Source organism: Solanum pennellii, chromosome 1 (genome assembly GCF_001406875.1).
Source record: "Solanum pennellii chromosome 1, SPENNV200".
In the NCBI taxonomy this organism is placed as follows: domain Eukaryota; kingdom Viridiplantae; phylum Streptophyta; class Magnoliopsida; order Solanales; family Solanaceae; genus Solanum; species Solanum pennellii.
Window position 1 is genome coordinate 89,962,542 of NC_028637.1, and position 21,345 is coordinate 89,983,886.

The following is a 21,345-nucleotide window of genomic DNA, read 5'->3' on the forward strand; positions in this document are numbered from 1 at the left end:
ATCCTGTTATTCAAGCAGAAGCGTAGTTATATCCTATTATTTAGGCATAATACACATATTAGACTTTAAACTTGGCTTCAAATTTTAACTGACCTCAAACTTTCATAGTGCACAAATAGGCACTTTAACTATCCTATTTCAATAAATAAACACGCGATTTTTGGAGCCAAGTGCGTGAAATGCAAATGCTCCCACATGTATTAGTGAGCCAATCAGTGGTTGCCAACTAACTAAACATTTTACATGTCTTTTTTTTAAAAAAATATCTTACATGTCATTTTGAAACTAAAAAAAAATTAAAATTAATTTTAATTAATATAAAAGAGATTCATTAAGAGTAGAATTGTCATTTCAGCATTTTTTGTACTTTTGTGGGCCTCGAAAATTACCCCTCACTCGCGCATAATGTGTGCATTTCACGCATTTTGCCAGGTAAGAATCGCGTGTTTATTTATTGAAAGATAGAATAGTTAAAGTGCCTATTTGTGCGCTATGAAAGTTTGAGGTCAAAGTTAAAATTGAAGCCAAGTTTAGGGTCCAATATATGTATTATGTCTATTATTTATTTGAGAGCGCGTGAACTATAAATGATAAGAGGGGTTTAAAAATCTTCTTTTGATTGAGTCTAATGGTTCAATGGATAAACAGTTAAGTAGAAGGGTCCATAATACAAACGCGTACAAGCACGAGGGTCCATTAGACAATTTCGCTCTATAAACATAACATTCTCTAAGTTAGGAAAAAATAACATAGTTTATATCAAAAACACGATTCCGACCTAGAGGAACAATACTATAATTAATTTAATTTTTTATTTTCCACTCGATGTTTAGTATCTGTATTTTAGTTTGACTAAATTTAAATGGGATACTTTCACATATAGCCACTTAAAAATAATTAATTACTCTTTATAGTTATAGTTTGTTAATTACAATGTGTAGCTACATGTTATATGGAGGAGGCGAGCAAGACTTGGAGAGAGGGAAGAGAGGAGAGAGAGAGAGGGGGAAAAGAGTGGGAGAAAGGTGAATTGTATATGTATGTTGGTTAGATAATTGTATATTATACATATGTATTTGTATATATAGCAAGAGAGTTTGGGAGAGGGAGGAGATAGGCGAGCGAGATCGAGAGAGGCGAGTTAGAGAGTGGAGAGAGGTGAATTGTATATGTATTTAATTGTATATTATACATATACATTTGTATATAGGGCAAGCGAGATCGGGAGAGGGAGGAGAGAGGCGAGAGAGATTGGAAGAGGAAGGAGAGAGGCGATCGAGAGAGGGCAGAGAGTGGGAGAGAAGTGAATTGTATATGTATATAGGTTAAATAATTGTGTATTATAAATATATATTTGTATATTCTAGCGAATTATTCATATACAAACATCAATAATCATATAAATTCGAAGTCAGCTCACGTAATTAATGTATAATATTAATCGCGAGTGATAATTATAGCAAACTATAGCTATAATGAATAATTAAATAGTATAAATTTATTTTATTGCGTAATTTTTCAATTTTAATTTACATCAAGAAATCCAACTTTGAAAAAGCTTCCTAAGGAAGTTGGTACAATTTATTTTCAAAGAAGGGATGAAAAGAGAAATAAAATAATAGCGACGATCTGTTTAATTTGCTGAATATTCAACTGACAGTTCACGCGAATTGGATTCAACATTTTCCCGAGAAAATTTCAATCATGAATATCTTCTCGCAGATCTTCACTTTCTTCTTCTTCTTGATCGTTGTGTTCGTTACAAAATCATCATGCTCACCAATCATCAATCCCTCTAAAGTCAAGCAAATTTCATGGAAACCTAGGTATTTCGCTCTTTTCCCACTTCAAAAACCTCAGAAAATTGCAATATTATCGGATAGGAATTCAACATTTTGAGTTTTTTCCCCTGTAATTTTATGTCTATTTTCCGATTTTGGAGCTAAGAAAAAGTTCAGTATTGTAGGACGAAAAGGTCAATTTTATTTTTTTTCTCAGTGATGTTGTAGTGGTCCACCGATTGACGATCTTTTGCTTTTGAAGCTAAGAAAATGCAATATTGGTGCAAAAAAATGGAAAAAGAACAAGTTTTAAGATTTTCCTGCAACATTGTAGTATTTCACTGATTTAGCTTTATGTTTTTTCATGGAAATGTATGTATTTCACTATCTTCTGGTTTCAAAGCTAAGGGAAGTGCAATATTTTGTCCTTTTGCCTGTAATATTGTATTATCTCGCCCATTTAGCTATATGTTTTTCATGGAAACAGATATTTCACTATTTTTTTGGTTTCAAGGCTAGAAAGTGCAACATTATATTGTTGAAAAGATATTCAATTTTGAATTTATTTTCCAATTTTCCTTGATTTAGCTATACATATTTCATGAAAAGCTAGGTATTCCTTCATTTTCCGGTTTCTAAGTTTTCAAAGTTGCAATATTTTTGGGCAAAAAGCCAAGTTTTTGAAGAGTTTCGTAATGCTGTAGTGTTTTACAGAGTTTGCTATTTGTGACTGTTTGCAGAGCTTTTGTGTATGAAGGTTTTCTTACGGACGAAGAATGTAATCATTTAATATCTCTTGTGAGTGTTTATTTAGATTTATACTTTTGGAGAATGTTATTTTATGTTTGGTTGGATAAAGTTGTTAAGATCTGTTTGTGTTGGAGCTGATTTGTTAATTGTGGTGTAGGCGAAAAAAGAGTTGAAAAGATCAGCTGTTGCAGATAATGAATCTGGGGAAAGTAAGCTTAGTGAGGTCAGGACTAGCTCCGGAATGTTCATTAGCAAAGCAAAGGTTTGTTTTTTAACTTTTCTCATTGTCATATTGCTAAATCGTATTTACTTCATAAATACTACAGTGTTATTTTTTATATAAGTTGCAAAAATGAGTTAGCAACTAAGCATAAATGTTTAAAATCTAAATGTGACGTTTATTTCTAATTTTATGAATTTCTATCACTTATATGTGGTAGAGGATCAATCCTGGGTCAAAAGATCCTTTTGTTGATGGATCCATAACTCCACCGGGTGCACATGTATGGTGGTTCTTTTAAGAAGTTTATACCAAAAAAAGACATGCTTTATAATGAAGAGCATTGGGCTCTTCCAGGAGCATTGGAATGAAAGAAAGGCAAGTTGCTTCCTAGGGGCATCTGTTTGCATTCTTCTGTTTACCTTTGAGATGCAAAGAATAAATTATTAATAGCAGCAACTCTGCCTCAGTTCCAAACAAGTTGGGTTGAGCTATATGAGGTTATGTTTCCCAATTGAATTCATCTAAGGCCAATATTACAGAAAATAAGAATACAAATGAAAAGTACTAGAAGTTCTCTGTATTTCCTGCTGGTTATATGTTCTTCTTCTGTTTAACTTTGAGATGCGAAGAATAAATTGTTAATAGCAGCAACTCTGTCTCAGTTCCAAACTGGTTGGGTTCAGCTATATGAGGTTATGTTCCCCAATTGAATTCATCTAAGGCCAACATTACAGTAAATAAGAATACAAAGGAAAAGTACTAGAAGTTTCTGTATTTCCTGCTGGTTATATGATTAAAAAGATCAGTTAATGGCTTGTTTCTTATGTGAAATTCTTGCAATAATTTATCAGGACCCAAATGTTATGTTGATTCTGGTGTATTGTTAGAACTTAAACATTAGCTCTTTTGTATATAGACCCCATTTTCTATACTTCAAACATTCTTACTATGCCTCCACATTTTCTGTGCTGAGTTTTCATGCATTTGGTTTTATTTTTTAAGTGGTGATATTGTTTGTGAGATTGCTGATTAGGAGGATGTCACTGATGTGATGTTCTCCTAAATGAGAAGATATTTAAGTGTTGAAACATTATGAAGCATGGAAAAGGTTGAAATTCTTGTTATGTGGTAAATGATTTTTGTTAATTTTTTCTACTTCCACCATGCTTTTTTTTAGTTTTTGAGTGTGTTTCTAAGCTGGAGGACCTGTAGGCTGAAACTATCAGCAGCTAGGCCAATACTAACTGATTGGTGGAATGTTTCTAAGTGCACTTAGTTGGAAAGATCTACAGTTCTATTACATGTATATGTCATAGTTCGTTTAGAATCCTTTCCTAACCTAGTAGGGAACTTTGACATAGTAAGAATAAATTGAACCTATCTCTACAATCATAAATAATTGATTGTAACTGTTGAAATCTTGCCTGTATGTTCTTCCGAATAAAAGCACTAGTCTAAGTCAAACTTATCAATTTATGAGAACCAATTGGGGATTTGACATCCATTTGTGATTCTTCCCAGAAAGTATGAGATATGCATCAAATTAAGGGTCCATTTCTGTCAAAATAATAAAGCAAAAATTTCTACTTTTTCCTTAATACTCTTTGCTGTTTTGAGTGGGAGATACATTTGATGCTAATGATACCTGCTTTAAATAATTTAGCATGCTTAGGGGAGAAGAAAGAGACAGAGACATTAATAGTCGACTAGCACTCAGAAAAACAAATTCTCTGAGAAACAAGATTGTTGAGGCCTGTTCGGTTTGGAATTACTACTTGATTCAATGACCTTTTTTTCCAATTAAATTGTTTTTGTGAATGAGAATAAGACAATAAGTAACTAAAACCCACATATAACTCTTATAGAAATGGTTAATGTAACGACTATTTGGTGATCATCTAATTAAATAGTAACTATTATTATTTCCAATATTCAGTGGTTTTAGATGACTTGTAGAGATCCAGAATATGTAGGAAATTTATTTTTTAAACTCTCTTTAATGGGTCACTGCTTCCTTAAGCAATTAGCACGAATAGTGATGGAAACATATGGCGCTGATCTAAGTTGCGGACTCTTCACTTTCAATGCCACACTCGTGTCTGATTCTCCAAAAATACACTACTTTTGGAGAATCCTACACACACCCGCAGATATTTTTGAAGAGTCTGAGTAACATAGGCACTGATCGTTTTTTTGAAAAACCGTTTGCTGTCTACTCGATGTAGAATTTTACAATCCTGTATCTTTGATTGTGTCAGCTCTTCATTTTTTTTTTTTTGCTGCAGGATCCTATTGTCACAGGGATAGAGGAGAAGATAGCGACTTGGACTTTTCTACCTAAAGGTCTGACTTATTCCGAAGGATATCCCAATCTAGGATAACCAAACCATCCATAATTAGTGGCAAATTTGAAGACTCTTCTAAATTCCCACTTAAAGTATGTCTGGCACAAATAAAATAGACTTGATTGCTATTCTTTACTGATTTCAAGAAAATATTTTGCGGTGATTGATTCAAAATCAGTAATTGATCAATCCATATATACTCCGTCATAAATCCTTAAATCGATCGGAGCATTGGAATTTTGTAAAGTTTTACGAACGTTTTGGATAATCTTTAAGAAAAATTTGCATGGTGTGATGCTAAAAGAATAATCAGGTAGAAGAAACAAAGAAAGTACGAAATCATAATTTTCCAAGCTATCCCTTCAATTTAATATTCTGTTTTATCTGTCTCTCTCACACCTATTGGTCATTGCAAGATTTTATATACTTCTTATCCGTGTGCTCTATTGAGAGATGGTATTAATTTTATTAACTTATGTACTGTCTAATACTTGTACAATACTGCTAAACTATTCATCTTTTGTTAAGTTCTGAACTTTCAGTCCTACCATATTAGAGTGAGTGCAAAGATATATATGATATAAGGTGATTCTCTGGTTGAAAGAGGAGATAAACTAAAGATTGAACAATGCACGGTGTCAGTGAGAAGTAACATGTTAGAAGGAAAGTGCTGTTTGAAGGACTTGGTATCTTTGGCTGTGGTTTTATGAAATCAAATGTATTCCAAAATCTGTTGTTGTAGACTTTGATGCTTTCACTCTCTTTATGGTCCATACTATGTCTAGGGGTTTCAGTTTGATGCTTATTTCTTTTTTGTCTCCCCCAGAGAATGGAGAAGACATACAAGTTCTAAGATATGAGGAAGGACAGAGATATGAGCCACACTATGATTACTTCACCGACAAGGTTAATATTGTTCGTGGTGGACACCGTTTAGCCACTGTACTCATGTATCTCAGTGATGTAGAGAAAGGTGGTGAAACTGTTTTCCCCGAAGCAGAGGTTAGTTTGTGTTTCTACCCTTTTTTATTCCTTTGCACTGATACAATACACCGCTCTATTTTTGCTTATTAGGTGCCATGTATGAGTTTGTTTTATGCTACTTTGTCTCCTTGAATATCATCATTTGAGATAGGCTTTCAAACCAAAGATTAGTCTAGAAATTCATGATGATGACGTTTTAGAAAAAAAATGAAAAGTTATTTTTCAGCATATCTGGTTCTACCAGGGGGAGCAGTGGCGGACCCAGGATTTCCGTTTAGGGGGTTTTGAAAAATGAAAGTATAAACGTGTAAATAAGCCTTTAGAAATGGGAACCTTGAAATTTTTTTGGGTTTAAAACCACACTTTTAACACGTTTTTTAAAGTAAAAAAAAAAACACTAAAAAGTGAAAACCTGAAACTGAAAAAGTAAAAAATAAACTAAAAAAAACTGAAACTGAAAAAGTAAAACGCTTTCACTAGGATTTGAACCAGTGACGCACAACTTAATTTCAAGGAGACTTGCCACTGCGCCATTAGCTTCTCTTTGTTATTGAAGAAAATTTACTGTATATGTACGGAGTAATTTTTTTGCCGGGTGAACCCCCTGGAGACCACTTGGGTCTGCCCCTGAGGGGGAGTGGAAGGTCAAAGGATAAGAAGCTCCTTGGTTTGTTTTCCTTCAGTTAGGTGTTCATCACTCGCTTCTTATTGTTTGGGAGGATTTGAGGGGAAGCAAAAGATATATATTTCCTCCTTGTGAACCAGTTCCAGTGTGACTGGAAAAACTAAAAGACCTTTCTACTTCTGCGTCCCATCCTCTTCTACTTCCTTATCAATAAAGAAAATAAACTTTAGCTACCTCTTTTGCTTTTCTCCACCCTTCCTTTTCACCTAAACAAATCGTAATCAAAGATAAATGTCATGCTTTACTTTATCATTGTCAAGAAATGGCTTGGGCCTGACTTAACTCTAAAGCTAGCTCATGATGTGAGATTGTCCAAGACATACTAAGAAGAAACTTATCCCATCTTACATTAATGTGGGACGCTAACACTGCTGCAACCCAAGTTCATTTTTTAACATGGTAGCAGAGCAGATAAATATCTTGGGTTCAAGTCTCACCGCCACCTTTTATAAAAACAATTTTCATGTTTTTGACACCCTAAAATAAGTCAGGTCAGCACATGTGGGGGGACTGTTGAAGACATAATTTAAGTAAATAAAATGTGCTCTTTATAACAACTTAAACTTTTAGATGAGATGGTCACACACTTCAATATAGTATGAGATCAAAGCGGTAGAAGTTGTGAGTTTGAGTCTTACAGCCCACCCATTAACAAAAATATTTCCATGTGCTTGGCCTATGAAAAAAAAGAGAGGCAAGACTGTATGTGAGGGGGCGTGTTGAAACTTAATTAAGAAAATAGAAGTGTACTCCTCGAACAGTTTAAGCTTTTAGGTTAAATGATCACACACTTCAACATGGTATTAGATTTGACAGAGGTCGTGAGTTCAAGTATCACCACCATCCATCTATAAAAAGAATTCCCACGTGTTCGGCCTATGAAAAGAGAATCATGCCTATACGTTAGGGGGCGTGTTGATACTTGATTAAGAAAAATAAAAATGTACTCCCCCTAACAACTTAAGCATTTTGATGAGATGGTCACGAAATATAAAAATGTACTCCCCCTAACAACTTAAGCATTTTGATGAGATGGTCACACACTTCAACAATCATAAGAAAATTAAATATACCATCATGGTAATAGGTACCTTTGCATTCTACTAGCATTTAGCAGCAGTAGGAGTAGAAATAGGGCAGAAGTGTTGTGTGCATGTTGATGTGGCGGCATATAGCTGTCTTAATTAGGGTATCTTTAGAATAGTGAAGCTGCATTTTTGCTTCTGTTACATATTACACTCAGGAAGACATGCTATCAAGCAGGCAACTTCATGAATAGTGGGGTAATTAATGTCACTTTTATCTTTCATTTTATTCATCTCTTTTCTCTTTGCTCTTTATTGGATTAGATCTTCCTCGTGACATGACTTTTGATTCACATTCACCAAGGGTAACTTTGCTTTGCTATCTGCTTCTTGTTCGTCTCAGTTCCAGATTCAATTTCCTAAATCATTGTTTTCCGTTCATATTGTAAATAGAAAAATGCCATTGTTTATCAGTTATATGTTTCTCTATAAAAACTGATTATCCTTACAGGTATCAACTCGGCGTAGGTCAATGGCAGCTGACGACAGTTTGTCCGAGTGTGCAAAGAGGGGTATTGCTGGTGAGCCTACAATACAAAGCTGCTCAATATTGTTGCACTGTTCCCAGTTGCTACAAAACCTAATCTGCATTTGCTTCTGTTTCTGTTTTAGTTAAACCACGAAAAGGAGATGCACTTCTTTTTTTCAGTCTCCATCCAAATGCTGTACCTGATCCTATGAGCCTCCACGGTGGGTGCCCTGTTATCGAGGGTGAGAAGTGGTCAGCAACCAAGTGGATTCATGTGGATTCATTTGACAAAACAGTGGATTCTGAAGGAGGACATTGTGCTGATCATAACGAGAATTGTGAGAGATGGGCTGCACTTGGGGAATGCACCAAGAACCCAGAATATATGGTTGGAAGTACAGACCTCCCAGGAAGCTGTAGAAAGAGCTGCAAATCTTGTTAACTTGTTTCTTCCACTTGAATCAGTTCAAAAACACACTAGTTCTTTTTCTCTTTTTCGTTTGTTTGTCTTGTGTTTTCTCAGATGATATCATCTGTCGGGTCGTGTTCTTGCTATTTTACTCCATTTTGCAAGTAACCTTGTGTACCATTTTCTTTCTTCTTTGTGGGTGTATATGTAAAACATTACGAGACTCTAATTAGGTTTTATTGCTCAGCATTTACCATCTAATACAAATTTAAAGAGTGTTTATTTAGGGAATGATATGTAAATTATGGTGCATCCATTAGCTCAGAAAGTTAAGTAAACTTGACACAAGAATGTTAGCAGATTCTTGTTGGCAAAGTAAAATTGGGCTAATTAAGTTTTCATTCACTGTTTCATAGGATAGCTTTTCATTTACACGCTTTGTATTTGATCCATCCAACAATTTATTAATCATCTTTTTAATGCTTGGTGTTAAGTGTGAACAATTTATTAGATTTAAGTAATCAAATCGTGTAAATATTTTAATACGTGGATAAACAATACATAAGCTTAGCATGCTCATGAGAAGTCATGATATACTGATCAGCTATATGAGCAAGCGTAATACCATATGTATATGTATACAAGATATAGAGCAAACTAGACCTAATTTTGGCTCATATATCTCGAAATCTATGCATCCGAATGGTGACGCTCCGCATCAATTATATATTAAATCTTTGTTTTACTTTTGTCTGTAGTCTCCATATATATATTTATATCACAATTTTATATATATGTATTTATTAAGCAGATATTATATTACCACTAAGTTGGCTGGAGCAGAATGAGATTCCCATCACATCATATATATATGGAAAACAACAACTTTAACAAGTCATAAAAGAAAAGAAAATCTCACCAACGGATGTGATGCAGTGCATCTCACTTTTTTGTTAATCAGATGTCTCGAATTCAAACTTTGAATATGAAAATTTTCTATAAGAAACTGTATTTTCTCTTGAATAAAAAGCTATATACAATATAAATTTTAACTAGTTAAACTTTAATATGAATATCAAATATCAAGCGAAAAAAAGGAAAAGAAATACTACCTCATATCATTCATGCATCCATTATAAAATTATAACAATAATTATAATTATCTGTTTAAAGTGAACCATTTTAAGACAAAAAAAAATCTTGGACCGGTTGTGTTGTCACGTTGTAATAAAGAATATAGTATTTAATAAATATAGAATATTAGTAGAGAAGATCAAACAGATCTTTAATTAGGCCACCCGCCTCCTTAAAAACGACCTTTTGGAATTATATTATATTAAATTTAGTCGCTCTTTGCGCACAGTTATAAAAATTAGAAAAAATTTACTAAAAACATGATTGGGATAGAAAATTTTAAATAGTTTTATATGTATAAAGATATATTTATAAGTGTAGTTTTATATTTTAAGTGGAATACATTTAGTTTCAAGCTGATTTTGAGGGCATACAAAATTCCCAACTTTTAAATCAATTAATAGGTACACGCAAAGATGCTATGAATTTCTAAATGAAATTAGCTCTTTTATTTCTTAAAAAAAAAGGCTTCAAGAAAATTTGTAATATATATATATATATATTAAAAATAATAAAATAAATTTCTCTAATATGCTTTGTCAATATTTAAGTGGAATTTTAAAAATAGTTTTGATAGATTTACATTATAGTTATCACTTTGAAAAATATTTATATTCAAGTATTTAAATATACCAAATTCCTCAAAAGTCGACATTATATTAAATCGAATAACATTTCCAACTTTTATTGTTTCACTTTTGTTAAAAAAAGAATAATTTTAATCATTTTAACACCCATCACTTTATATAAATGGAGAGCAAGTTCTCATTTAAAAAAATATTTTTTTAAAAAGTCTTTCAGTTAAATAAAAATAACAACGAACTAATAAGTTATTACAACAACTTCTTTATCTGTCCAAATATTTCTTCCAACAACTATAAAAGTTGTTTCACGATTGCATTCGCTAGTTATTCTAACAACTAATCAGTTATTTAATAACTAAGAATAGTTGTCAAACAACTTAAGTAGTTGTTAGGGCAACTTTTATTTTTGTTGGTCAACTTTTTCTTAAAAATATACACTTGTAGATCTCAGTTGTTGACACAAACAAATCAAATTTGGACATGTTTTGATATTAATTAGTATTTAATTAATCACTTTTAGCTAATTTTTAAAACTTGAAGGACTCAAATGTAGCTGACAATCTCATTTATCCCACATGCCTCTTTTGTTGATTTCTATTAGCTCTTCATGTTTTGTTTTAAATTGGATGTTTTCACAAATCTTTAAAACTCAAGAAAGTTTAAGAGTCAATACTAAAAAGAATTGTATTCATCTAACAAAGATCAGTTGTTAATTGAGTTTAGAGGGAGTGTTATCATTAAGGAACCACAATCTAGCTCCATCTCATACTCTCTTCATTCCGATTTATATGTCACCATTTTATTCACGTTTTTAAAAAATTAGATAAATTTATTATTGTATTCTTATTTAGTGTTCTCTTGAAGTCAAAATTTTAATATATGAAAATAAATCAGTTTGTTTTGTTTGATTAAATTAATCAGTGGACATGAACTAATCATTCAGTTTTCCTAGGTTGATCAAATTCAATAGTGTTACTTACATATTGGTTTTATGAAATGACAAATATTAAGAACCATCTATATTTAATAAAGACAAATATAAATAGAAACAGATGGAACATTGATTAAGGAAACTAAAACAAATTATCCCATGTGGTATTCTACTTGAATTCGAAACACATGATAAATGACAAGAAACGAGCTTAATGAGTACCAAAACTCACATAAATAACATCACAATTCACATGTATTGTATTTTCACATAACATCACTCTAAGCAATTGATTTATTAGAATTGACATAACATATGTCTTTTAGGTATTTATAAGAATATCTAGAAAAGGCCTAGTTTAGTACATATATCTTTTAGGTATTTATAAGAAAGAATATCTAGAAAATGTCTAGTGTTTTATGTCTCAAATTTAAATTACATTGTTAAAATATTATTCTTAGCAGAAAGTATCCTTCAAATATTTAAACGTAACAATTTTCATCATTCTATTTGAATTTATCAGAAAACTAACAGATCCCACAAAAATTAGGTCAGTCCTTCGTAATTACTATTCTTAGATACGTCAAAAATATTATTGTGAACTTTTTTGGTAATTGAGTTTAGCATTGTCAAAAATCTTTTAATTTGACAATTTTTTTCATGTAATTTGATATTAAAAATATTATTAGTTGAAATATCTTTCTTCTCAATTGAATATGCTAGAAGCGGTGTTTGTTGGAGACTTTCGCTTTTAATAATGTAGAATGAAACTCAAATGTGAGACATAATAAATATTTTGATCACTTCAATATCAAATTGACCCAAAAACTTATTGATCTAAATACAATTGGCTTTAAAAATAGTAAAGATTATTAAGCTCCAGTTTTTTTCCATTTATTAAATGAGAAAAAAGTGCAGACCACGTATCCTCACACCTTCCAAATATTTTTTGTTTTAGTGAGCAATGACGTCTAATATTTCTAATATTTTTTTCATGAACTTCTTAGAGCAAGTAATTAAAATTCTTTTTCCATCAATAAATGAGAAAAAGAGCAGTTCATGTATCCTCACACCTTTCAAATATTTTTTGTTTCAGTAAGCAATGGTGTCTCAGATTTTTAATATTTTTTTCAGGAACTTCTAAGAGCAGGTAATTAAATTATGCAGGAAAACTTTTGTTGATAGTCAATGAACTGCTCATGTTTTTGTAGGATCCTTCGGTTTTTTGACGACAGCTAACAAAAGTATGAAAATTGTTCACTTTTAAAAATATTTAAAGGACCTTTTTTGCTAAAAATAACATTTTAAAAATGTAGATTAATTTTGGGATATATATAGTTTAAGGATGTTTTGATTTCACACCCGATATCTGATACCCATATCAGAATCTGACTAGTCTAGATTCATACCACGTAAGGCCACATTGGGAAGAGGGAAGCGCTCCCTATCAAAGTTGTTGAATGCCTTGAATCGGACCGACAGTATACAATGTTGTTGTATTGGGCCCTTAATTATCTGTCAATTCTGTATGTTGGGCCCAAGCCTGTTAGGGCGTAGCTTAGCACTATATATAGACGCTATGGCAAACCCTATTCTGTAATTCTGTTCTTGCCTCTCCATAATAAAACTGCTCCCCCTCTTCCCCGTGGACGTAGCCAATTTATTGGTGAACCACGTAAATCTGTTGTCTTTGTTTTTCGCGTTTATATTTTCTCGTATTATCTCGAATTCCGCACAACAGAAGTTATTTATCAAGGATTCAAATCCAAAACTTCTAATCAAGAGAGAAACAATCTCATTCACTGCACCGCATTCTAATTTAATACATATATTATCATTTAACATCTATTCATTTTTTCTATTCTCAAATACATGTTATTCCGCCATACTTATTCCTTACATCAATATCACATGAACTAACTAAATTCATGTATCACAAAAATGATTTTTTTTTCCTTTTCCAAAATAAAGTTCACATTTCCACATGGTGCAAACTTTTGGCATATAAAAGTATCCAACATTAAAAAAGACGTGCTTGTATAGAAAAATACAATCAACGAACTGAAGTTTTTACCCTGAAAAATTGAAGTAGCATAGCTTATGGTAAAAATTATCTTTGATTTTTTTTTTCCAGTTGTTATAAAGAAATAATAGAACCAAGAACAAGAGTCTCAAAGTCCAATTTTCGTTCATAGGAAGAAGATGAATTACTCCCACCGTCCACTTTTAAAGTTATGTTACATTTTTGAAATTTAATTTGATTAACTTTTAAAATAAAATTAGATTAATTCGATATTTTAAAATAACAAATTTCGATATTCAAAATCTATACGAAAAAAATAATAAATTACAATTTTTTTGCATATTAATACAATAAGAAATATATAGTAAAATATTAAATAAAATTTTTATCATTTAATTCTAAAAAAATGACAATTACAGTAAAATCTCTATAAATTAATGTAGGTGGGACCAGGAAATTTTATTATTTTATAGAGATATTGTTTAATCGATAAATTAATATTTATTAATTTAATGAATAGATTGAGATTCAGTGAAGGTTAATTTTTATTATCTCAAAATCATTATATCTTACTAATTTATGTATCATATTTATCAATTTCACATAAAAAAAAGTATCATATATAAAGTACAACAAATACATCAAAATTATTATATCTTATTAATTTCAACTTGTTATATTGTGATAATAAGAGCTTTCAAGATGTATTATCGAACATAATTTATCGTAGGATATTAGAAGGTTATGGAGTGAGACAAAATGATCCAACAAACATCAATGTTTTGGATGCTATCAATTATGCAATTCTTTTTTGAACAACAAATGTTCAGCAAGAGAGAATAGCAAATTATTTTCGATACTGTAAAAGTCGTTCGGGAGACGAAATCTCAGAGAATCTAAATGAACCTACTTGTGAAAACGTCATTCATGAACTTGAGGTCATGATTAATGATCTCGATTACCATAGTAAAATGAATTTCAATAACATGTTGGATTATCCGAGTGAAAGTGATACTTGCTCAGATAGATCTGTACAAAAATCGAACCAAACCATTAACCCGAACTGATTTTTGGTTTATTGGGCTAACGGGTCGGGATATGGGTAATTGGTTCGGGGCTCGGTTCAGAGGTCTAGAGTTCAAAAAAAAATTGTGAATATCATCGAAAAAGTAATGTTGATGATGAAGTTGAAGATGATACTGTACCTTTGGAACTAGATAAGCGTAAGGAAACACTTATCGTATCTAGAATTCTTCACAATTTTATGGTACAATTCGGAAAGACAACACCAGAGCTCTTAGATGCAATAAGAAAAGTTAGAGATGAACTTCGACTATATCTAAATTTTAAGAAAAATCATATCACAATATAATCATATTTCACTAAATTGTCTTAGATATATTTGTATTTTAAAGAATTATTAATTAATGAAATAAATGGGACCATATATTTATATAGGGGTCTTCTGAAAATATATTATCTTATCGAAATCGATGATTTTTCCATTGGTCCAAGTTGACCGAAAAACTATTATTTTAGAGAGATTATTAATTTATCAAAAATTAATTTATAGAGATTTTAACGAAAAGAATATTTATTATTTTATCTTTGTCAAAATATTCCATTTTGATAGTGGACAGAGCGACTTTTCGAATTGGAATTCATCACCCACAATAGAATATTAAATAAAATTAGGATGTAGTTATCTTTTAAAAAAAGAAAAGATAATCACAAATATTATATATATGCATTTTACCAAAAGAAGAAAAATTCTAGTTAATTCCATTCAGCCTTTGCAAACTATAAATATATTCTTTAGGAAAAGATATGCTGTACAGATTCATTGCATTTGATATTTCATAATGGAAACAGATAGCAAAAGATTAGATAACAAGATTCTCTAATTTTTTTTTTATATTATTTGGCTCTCAAATTTACTATCTCTATACATCACAAAAATATAATCGATCAGTAAAATCTCACTAAATAAAATTTGAAGATAATAAAGCGTACTATTATTTAGTTTTTCAAAATTATTTATGCTACATGGCCTCTTATTAAAGGTTACATTACATCAGTAAAATAAAATCGGCTCAATATTTAATAAAAATCAAAATAGAAAGATGACACATTTAATAAGCACCTTTTAAGAAACATATTTTTAGAGTTGTTTTTTCACAAGTTAGAAAAATTATTGTTTTCACAAAAGTAATTAAAAAAAAACACTTTTAAGAAATATAGATTTAAAAATAATTATAAAATTTTTTGACCAAATAGTTGTTTAGAATTATTTTTTTAAAATTTATTGGTCAACATAAATTGCTTCTCATTAAAATTGTTTTTTTAAAAAAATAAATTGATTTTAGAAATTTAACCAAACAAACTATTAATTAGATATAACATGATTGATATTAGAGCCGTTTAGATTGAGTTTTGCCCTTTGACTTTTTTGATAAGCTTATAAAAATGAATATTCTACTTTGACTTATTTTACAACTTTTTAACCTAAAAGTCAGTGAAACACATTTTAATTTTTTCAAACACCTTAAAAAATTTTAAAATGTTTAACAGCAAAAAGCATCTAAAGATAAGCTAATTCAAACACCCCATATTATTTTGACTAATTTTTATCATTTTAATTAACTTGAAGTCAAATTTGAAAAAATCTTTTCCGTATCGGGTGTTTACACTAAGCTAATGCAATTTTTATTATTATGTGACTTAATTAAGTAAAATGACTATAAATTTAAACACATAACATAAATATATTGACTTGGTATAAAAACCTAATGCGAATAAATTTTACCCATCAAATTTCTATAAACACCTTTTTAATTGACAAAAAATTCTTAAATATACAATTATTACCTAGCTTACATTCCAAAAATATATTCCCCACAACTTATATTACAAATCTTTAACCCGAAATATAATTCGGTATACAACAATATACAAAATTTTTGTATACATACATATATATATATATATATATATATATATATATATATATATTTGATATAAAATAATATACATCCAATATATAATATCATACAAAATTATAAAAGGTATTTATACACCCATATATAATAATATGCAGTATTATATAAAGGGAAAATGCATAAGTACCCCCTCAACCTATGTCCAAAATTTCAGAGACACACTTATACTATACTAAGGTCCTATTACCCCCTGAACTTATTTTATAAGTAATTTCTACCCCTTTTCGGCCTACGTGGCACTAGTTTGAAAGAAAAAGTCAACCAACATTGGGCCCACAAGATACTGCTACGTAGGCCGAAAAGGGATGGAAAATTATTAAATAAAATAAGTTCAGGGGTAATAGGACCTTAGTATAGTATAAGTGTGTCTGTGAGATATCGGGCATAGGTTGAAGGGGTACTTGTACATTATCCATTATATAAAAGCAGATTTCATCTTCTTTCTTGAATCCAAGCATCATATTCATCCACTTTAAAACTATAGCAAATTATTTTTTTAAAAAATTGTATTTAATCTCCTCAATAGGTAAGTCGATCTTTTACAACAATACCACTCAAAATAAAGCATATTTCCACAAATTTGAAGCTTTGAAATGATTGCCTCTGGATTCCACAAAATATAAACGATACTTCACTATAGCTTCGATTACGAAAATAAAATAATGACTTAATATATAAATTTCTTCAAAATCATGGCCCATTATCAATCACTCAATTATATATACATATTGACTTATTCATAACAAAAGTAGTTAATTACCATCACCATTGTTGCAATAACCACTTTCATCAGGAAAAAATAATGCCTATTATCTTGGATCAATTGTGTTTACCAACAATCATTTTTTTTTAAATTTATCAAACTATCAAAATAATATTTTAATTTAAAAGACATTTAAAATAAGCTAATTCAAACAAATTAGAAATGATAATTATGATTCATATATCAAATTTTAAATATACGAATATATTAATCAGCCAATAATCTATCAATTGATTTGATATCAAATTAGTGATTAATGGTTGATAATTGGATAATGTATTGTCTCAATAATTTCACGCATCCTTCATTGACTTTCACTCACAAATCAATTGATTTTTAATCAAACAAACTTTTTTTTTGGCTCTATTGAAATTGGTAATTAAGTGATTGTAAATTATATTAAGAAATATATGAAAGTCTAAATTTTGTAGGTACATGCATATAAACATTTATTTCACAAATCTACTTATAGTAAAAAAGTTAGTATGATAATTATTAATGAGCTAACGATTTATCCAATAAACAAATTAAACAGTCCATCTCCATATTTATAAAATTTTAATTCATTTATCAATTATTTATTCGATAATGTAATATAATAAATCAATTTTGCAATTGACTTATACTCTCCAATCCCTTTTTACTTGTCAACTTTTGAACTGACACACTTATTAAGAAAATAATTAATGATGTAGTGAGTTTACCATTTTATCCTTATTAATTATTTAATGGATGAAAAATTTTACATTTTCAAAGTAATTAGTCATTTAATTAAGAATATAACAGATAAAAAAATTATTCTTTTTTGAATTTGTCAAGTAAACAAGTAATAAGGAATAAGTATAGAAAAAATGAACAAATAATTAGAGACGAATAGAGTATTACATTCGGATCAATAGTTCCCCAAAATAGTAAAGTAAAAAATGACTCTTTTAAGACATAGTAAAGTAAAAAATGACTTTTTTAAGGCATAAAAAAGGAAAATAGTAATAATTGGTGGAGACATAAATAAAATTTATAGAAAAAGTGAACAAGTAATTAGAGAAACGAACGAATTATTACATTTGGGTCAATAGTTCCCCAAAATAGTAAAGTAAAAAATGACTCTTTTAAGGCATAAAAAAGGGAATAGTAATAATTGGTGGAGACATGAATAAAAACTATAGTGGTGGGGGACAAGTGGAAATGGTGGGGACTCCAATTCTTAAGGAATAAAATTGGTAATCCAAGCAACAAAGCTCAGCTAAAAGGTAACAACTTTAGACATCCATTTCTGTACCTTTGACTGTTGCCCCCACAACCCCTTCTCTCCAATACAGGTTCTTTTTTTTTTTTTAGATTCTTCTTCTCTGCAGCACTCTGTTTCTGGGGTGTTAATTTCCCCATTTATATCCCCTTCAGATCTGTCCAAGAAACTCTGAAATCTTTTTAACAAGTTCTCTATTTCTTGCAGTTTAGAGTGAGGATATAATCAAGATTCAAGGAAATGGAAGTGGGTCAGTTGCAGAGGAGCTTTGTTGAATACATGGCTTCTTTGTTTCGTGAGGTTAGTGAAAAAGGAGAATTCTTTTTGTGGGGTTTTTACAAGTTTGCTTTTTTTTTTTTTGTTTATGATCTTTTGATTCTTGGGTGGTTGTGTTTTGCTGATTTTTGTTATATTTATTTGTTGTTTTGATTCGAAATGAATTCTTGGAGTCCCTTCTGCTTTTGACTTGTATTTTGCTGAAGTTTTTTGGGCCTGGGGTTCTTGGTGTTTTGTTTTTGTTGTTCTTGATCTTTCTGCTTAAGAGTTGATGTATTTTTTCTGTTTTGATTCAAAAGGGATTCTTGGATGCTCAGTTTAGTCAGCTTCAGCAACTGCAAGATGATAGTAACCCTGATTTTGTAGTTGAAGTTGTGTCTCTTTTCTTTGAAGATTCAGAAAGACTTCTCAATGATCTCACCATGGCTTTGTGAGTATTGACCCCCTTTTTGCTTTCTTGATCATCTATGGTAACATATTCTCTCTTTTCATTTTCTTTAGTTTGATTTTGTTGTGTATATTCTCAGAGATCAGCCCAATGTGGACTTTAAGCAGGTTGATGCTCATGTTCATCAGCTCAAAGGTAGCAGTTCCAGGTACAGTAAGACCTTAAAGCTTTCTTCGAATTGGTGCAAATTTTATAATTTTTAAAGGTTGATTCTGCTGATATGATCTTTAGATATTTACTTCTGAGGTGAAGTTTTTTGTATTTATGACTGAGTGAACAGTGTTGGTGCTCAGAGAGTGAAGAATTGCTGTGTCCCTTTCCGTAACTGCTGCGAAGAACAGAACACTGAAGCGTAAGTTCCATTGATTTCTGGTTCTTTTCCTATGCACCGCTTATATTGTTAGAAGTCTCTTGAGAAGTTGAAAGCTTAAGATCATGTAGTAAAATTGGTTAGTAACCTTGCTTAAAATAATATTGAATTTCTCTTCAGGTTGTTGAGTAGGTAATTCTGATAAGATGAGCCAATCCAGTAAGTACAGTCATATCGATTATTCATACAATGAAGTCCTACTGATTAATTTTGACAAACTATGTTAATCTCTTGCTTTGCCTGGTGTATAATGTGTCCACCATATTGAGTATGCTTGTGTTTCCAGTTTAAGGCTATATCGAGTAGTGTATACCGGTGTGTCAATCGAATGTTATGACATGTTTAAGTTCACTAGTTTCAAAAGTCCTATAGCCACAAATGTTATGACATGTTTAAGACTACAAGTTCCAAATAAATTCCTTTCCTTCTGAAACTTGGTGCACATAAATTGAAACGGAGGGAGTAGTCAATAAGAAATACTATAGGTTTTCATAGTGTACCTTAAATCATGAACTGTCTTGTGTCATTCGGGATGCAAGTTATTTACATGATTTGCTTCTTATCTTCTGGTTGATTGGATCTTTTAGGTGCTTGAGATGCTTGCAACAAATAAAACAGGAGTACTTGCTTGTGAAGAACAAACTCCAAACTTTATTCGAGGTAAGGATGATTCTTATATCCCTTTACTGGTTGGCTTCTTCCATTAGCAAATAGGAAGCTCTCCTCTTGATTACAATACGGAAAATTTACATTTAAGCTACTAAAAATCTCATAGATACCTAAGTAACTCACCTTCTTCTCGACAACAGCTGGAGCAGCAGATTGTAGCAGCTGGAGGAGCAATTCCCATGGTGCAATAACTCAATGCTTACGGGATTAGCCCTAGCTTACTGAATTCCGTTTGCAGAGAAGAGTTTTCTTTTAGTGATTTCCTTGTGGATTCACATCATCAACTTTAGCCATCAGATTCTCTAGGTGGTCTTTGCTTGCTGTAAATTATTGATGAAACAGTGCTACGTTTTATCATCTGATACTTATCTCGCTGTTTTTAAATGAAGAAAAAAAGAAACCTTGCTATCTGTTCTATGACCTTGAGTTCTACTGATATTTGGCTTCTTTTTTAGCATATATTATACGATGTCTTTTTTAGCATATATTATACGATGGAACACTGTTTAGAACAGATGTTGAGAAGTCAATTCTTTTCTGATTTTCGAAAATGAAAAGTTTCATTTGCAAATCCCCATTGTTACTTGTGGACTATGATGAGTGTATTGCCAAATTGCATAAGCATTAGAAGAACAAAAGAGTAAAAGCATTCTAATTTCTTTCTATATCTACAATAGAAAGAAAAATCTAAGAATTATGTTGCAGACAGAATCTATGTGAGAGGAACTAAAGAATATATGTAGCAGTTGTAGGGAATAAATTTGCTGTTCATCCAGCTCAATAGGACTTTTTGTCAACTTATTTCAAATAGTTTTGAGTTTTTCTTATTTTCTTAAAAATATATTATGTCAAAATGTATTTTTACACATTATTATCTATTTAACATCTTTTACAATTTATCTATCCATTTGTTACTTTTTTAACAAAAAATTCTTGAGCGGAAATTCTAATTGTGATTATAAAAGTTAAATATCAATATGTTAAATTATTGAGATTAATCGAGTCAAATTGGGCGGGTCAAGACCCAACCCGCTTTTTAGCTCATTTGAACCCAACCCATTTGGGTGGGTCAAAATCCAACCCGATTTCTATTCAACCCATTATAATATTTCCAATTTCAACCTAACCCGCCCATTTGACACTCCTACAATGTGTATATGTGTACTTATAA

General features: G+C 30.9%; 2 protein-coding genes across 3 annotated transcripts; both read left to right on the plus strand.

The window, feature by feature from the left end:
* Positions 1–1,592: 1,592 nt before the first annotated feature.
* Positions 1,593–9,022, plus strand: LOC107006246 (probable prolyl 4-hydroxylase 4). Its single transcript, XM_015204853.2, has 7 exons — positions 1,593–1,826; positions 2,522–2,579; positions 2,689–2,793; positions 5,040–5,097; positions 5,926–6,101; positions 8,305–8,374; positions 8,466–9,022. Exons 1-7 carry the CDS (start codon positions 1,705–1,707, stop codon positions 8,762–8,764), a joined length of 888 nt encoding a protein of 295 aa, XP_015060339.1. The 5' UTR covers positions 1,593–1,704; the 3' UTR covers positions 8,765–9,022.
* Positions 9,023–18,396: 9,374 nt separating this feature from the next.
* Positions 18,397–20,610, plus strand: LOC107025407 (histidine-containing phosphotransfer protein 1). 2 transcript variants are annotated; one of them, XM_027914653.1, is made up of 7 exons: positions 18,397–18,415; positions 18,619–18,711; positions 18,987–19,117; positions 19,215–19,283; positions 19,416–19,487; positions 20,093–20,165; positions 20,315–20,610. In XM_027914653.1, exons 2-7 carry the CDS (start codon positions 18,652–18,654, stop codon positions 20,363–20,365), a joined length of 456 nt encoding a protein of 151 aa, XP_027770454.1. In that variant the 5' UTR covers positions 18,397–18,415; positions 18,619–18,651; the 3' UTR covers positions 20,366–20,610. The 2 variants fall into 2 exon arrangements, with proteins under 2 accessions (XP_027770454.1, XP_015081716.1); XM_015226230.2 differs by having other exon boundaries at positions 18,403–18,484.
* The last annotated feature ends 735 nt before the right edge of the window (positions 20,611–21,345 follow it).

Bases quoted from the DNA above. Each gene is read 5' to 3' on its own strand.
- LOC107025407 (XM_027914653.1), top strand. From the start codon at position 18,652: ATGGAAGTGGGTCAGTTGCAGAGGAGCTTTGTTGAATACATGGCTTCT. The intron at 19,118-19,214 runs GTGAGTATTGAC...GTATATTCTCAG, and splicing joins AATGATCTCACCATGGCTTT to AGATCAGCCCAATGTGGACT. The intron at 19,488-20,092 runs GTAAGTTCCATT...TGGATCTTTTAG, and splicing joins GAAGAACAGAACACTGAAGC to GTGCTTGAGATGCTTGCAAC.
- LOC107006246 (XM_015204853.2), top strand. From the start codon at position 1,705: ATGAATATCTTCTCGCAGATCTTCACTTTCTTCTTCTTCTTGATCGTT. The intron at 2,794-5,039 runs GTTTGTTTTTTA...TTTTTGCTGCAG, and splicing joins TGTTCATTAGCAAAGCAAAG to GATCCTATTGTCACAGGGAT. The intron at 5,098-5,925 runs GTCTGACTTATT...TGTCTCCCCCAG, and splicing joins TTGGACTTTTCTACCTAAAG to AGAATGGAGAAGACATACAA.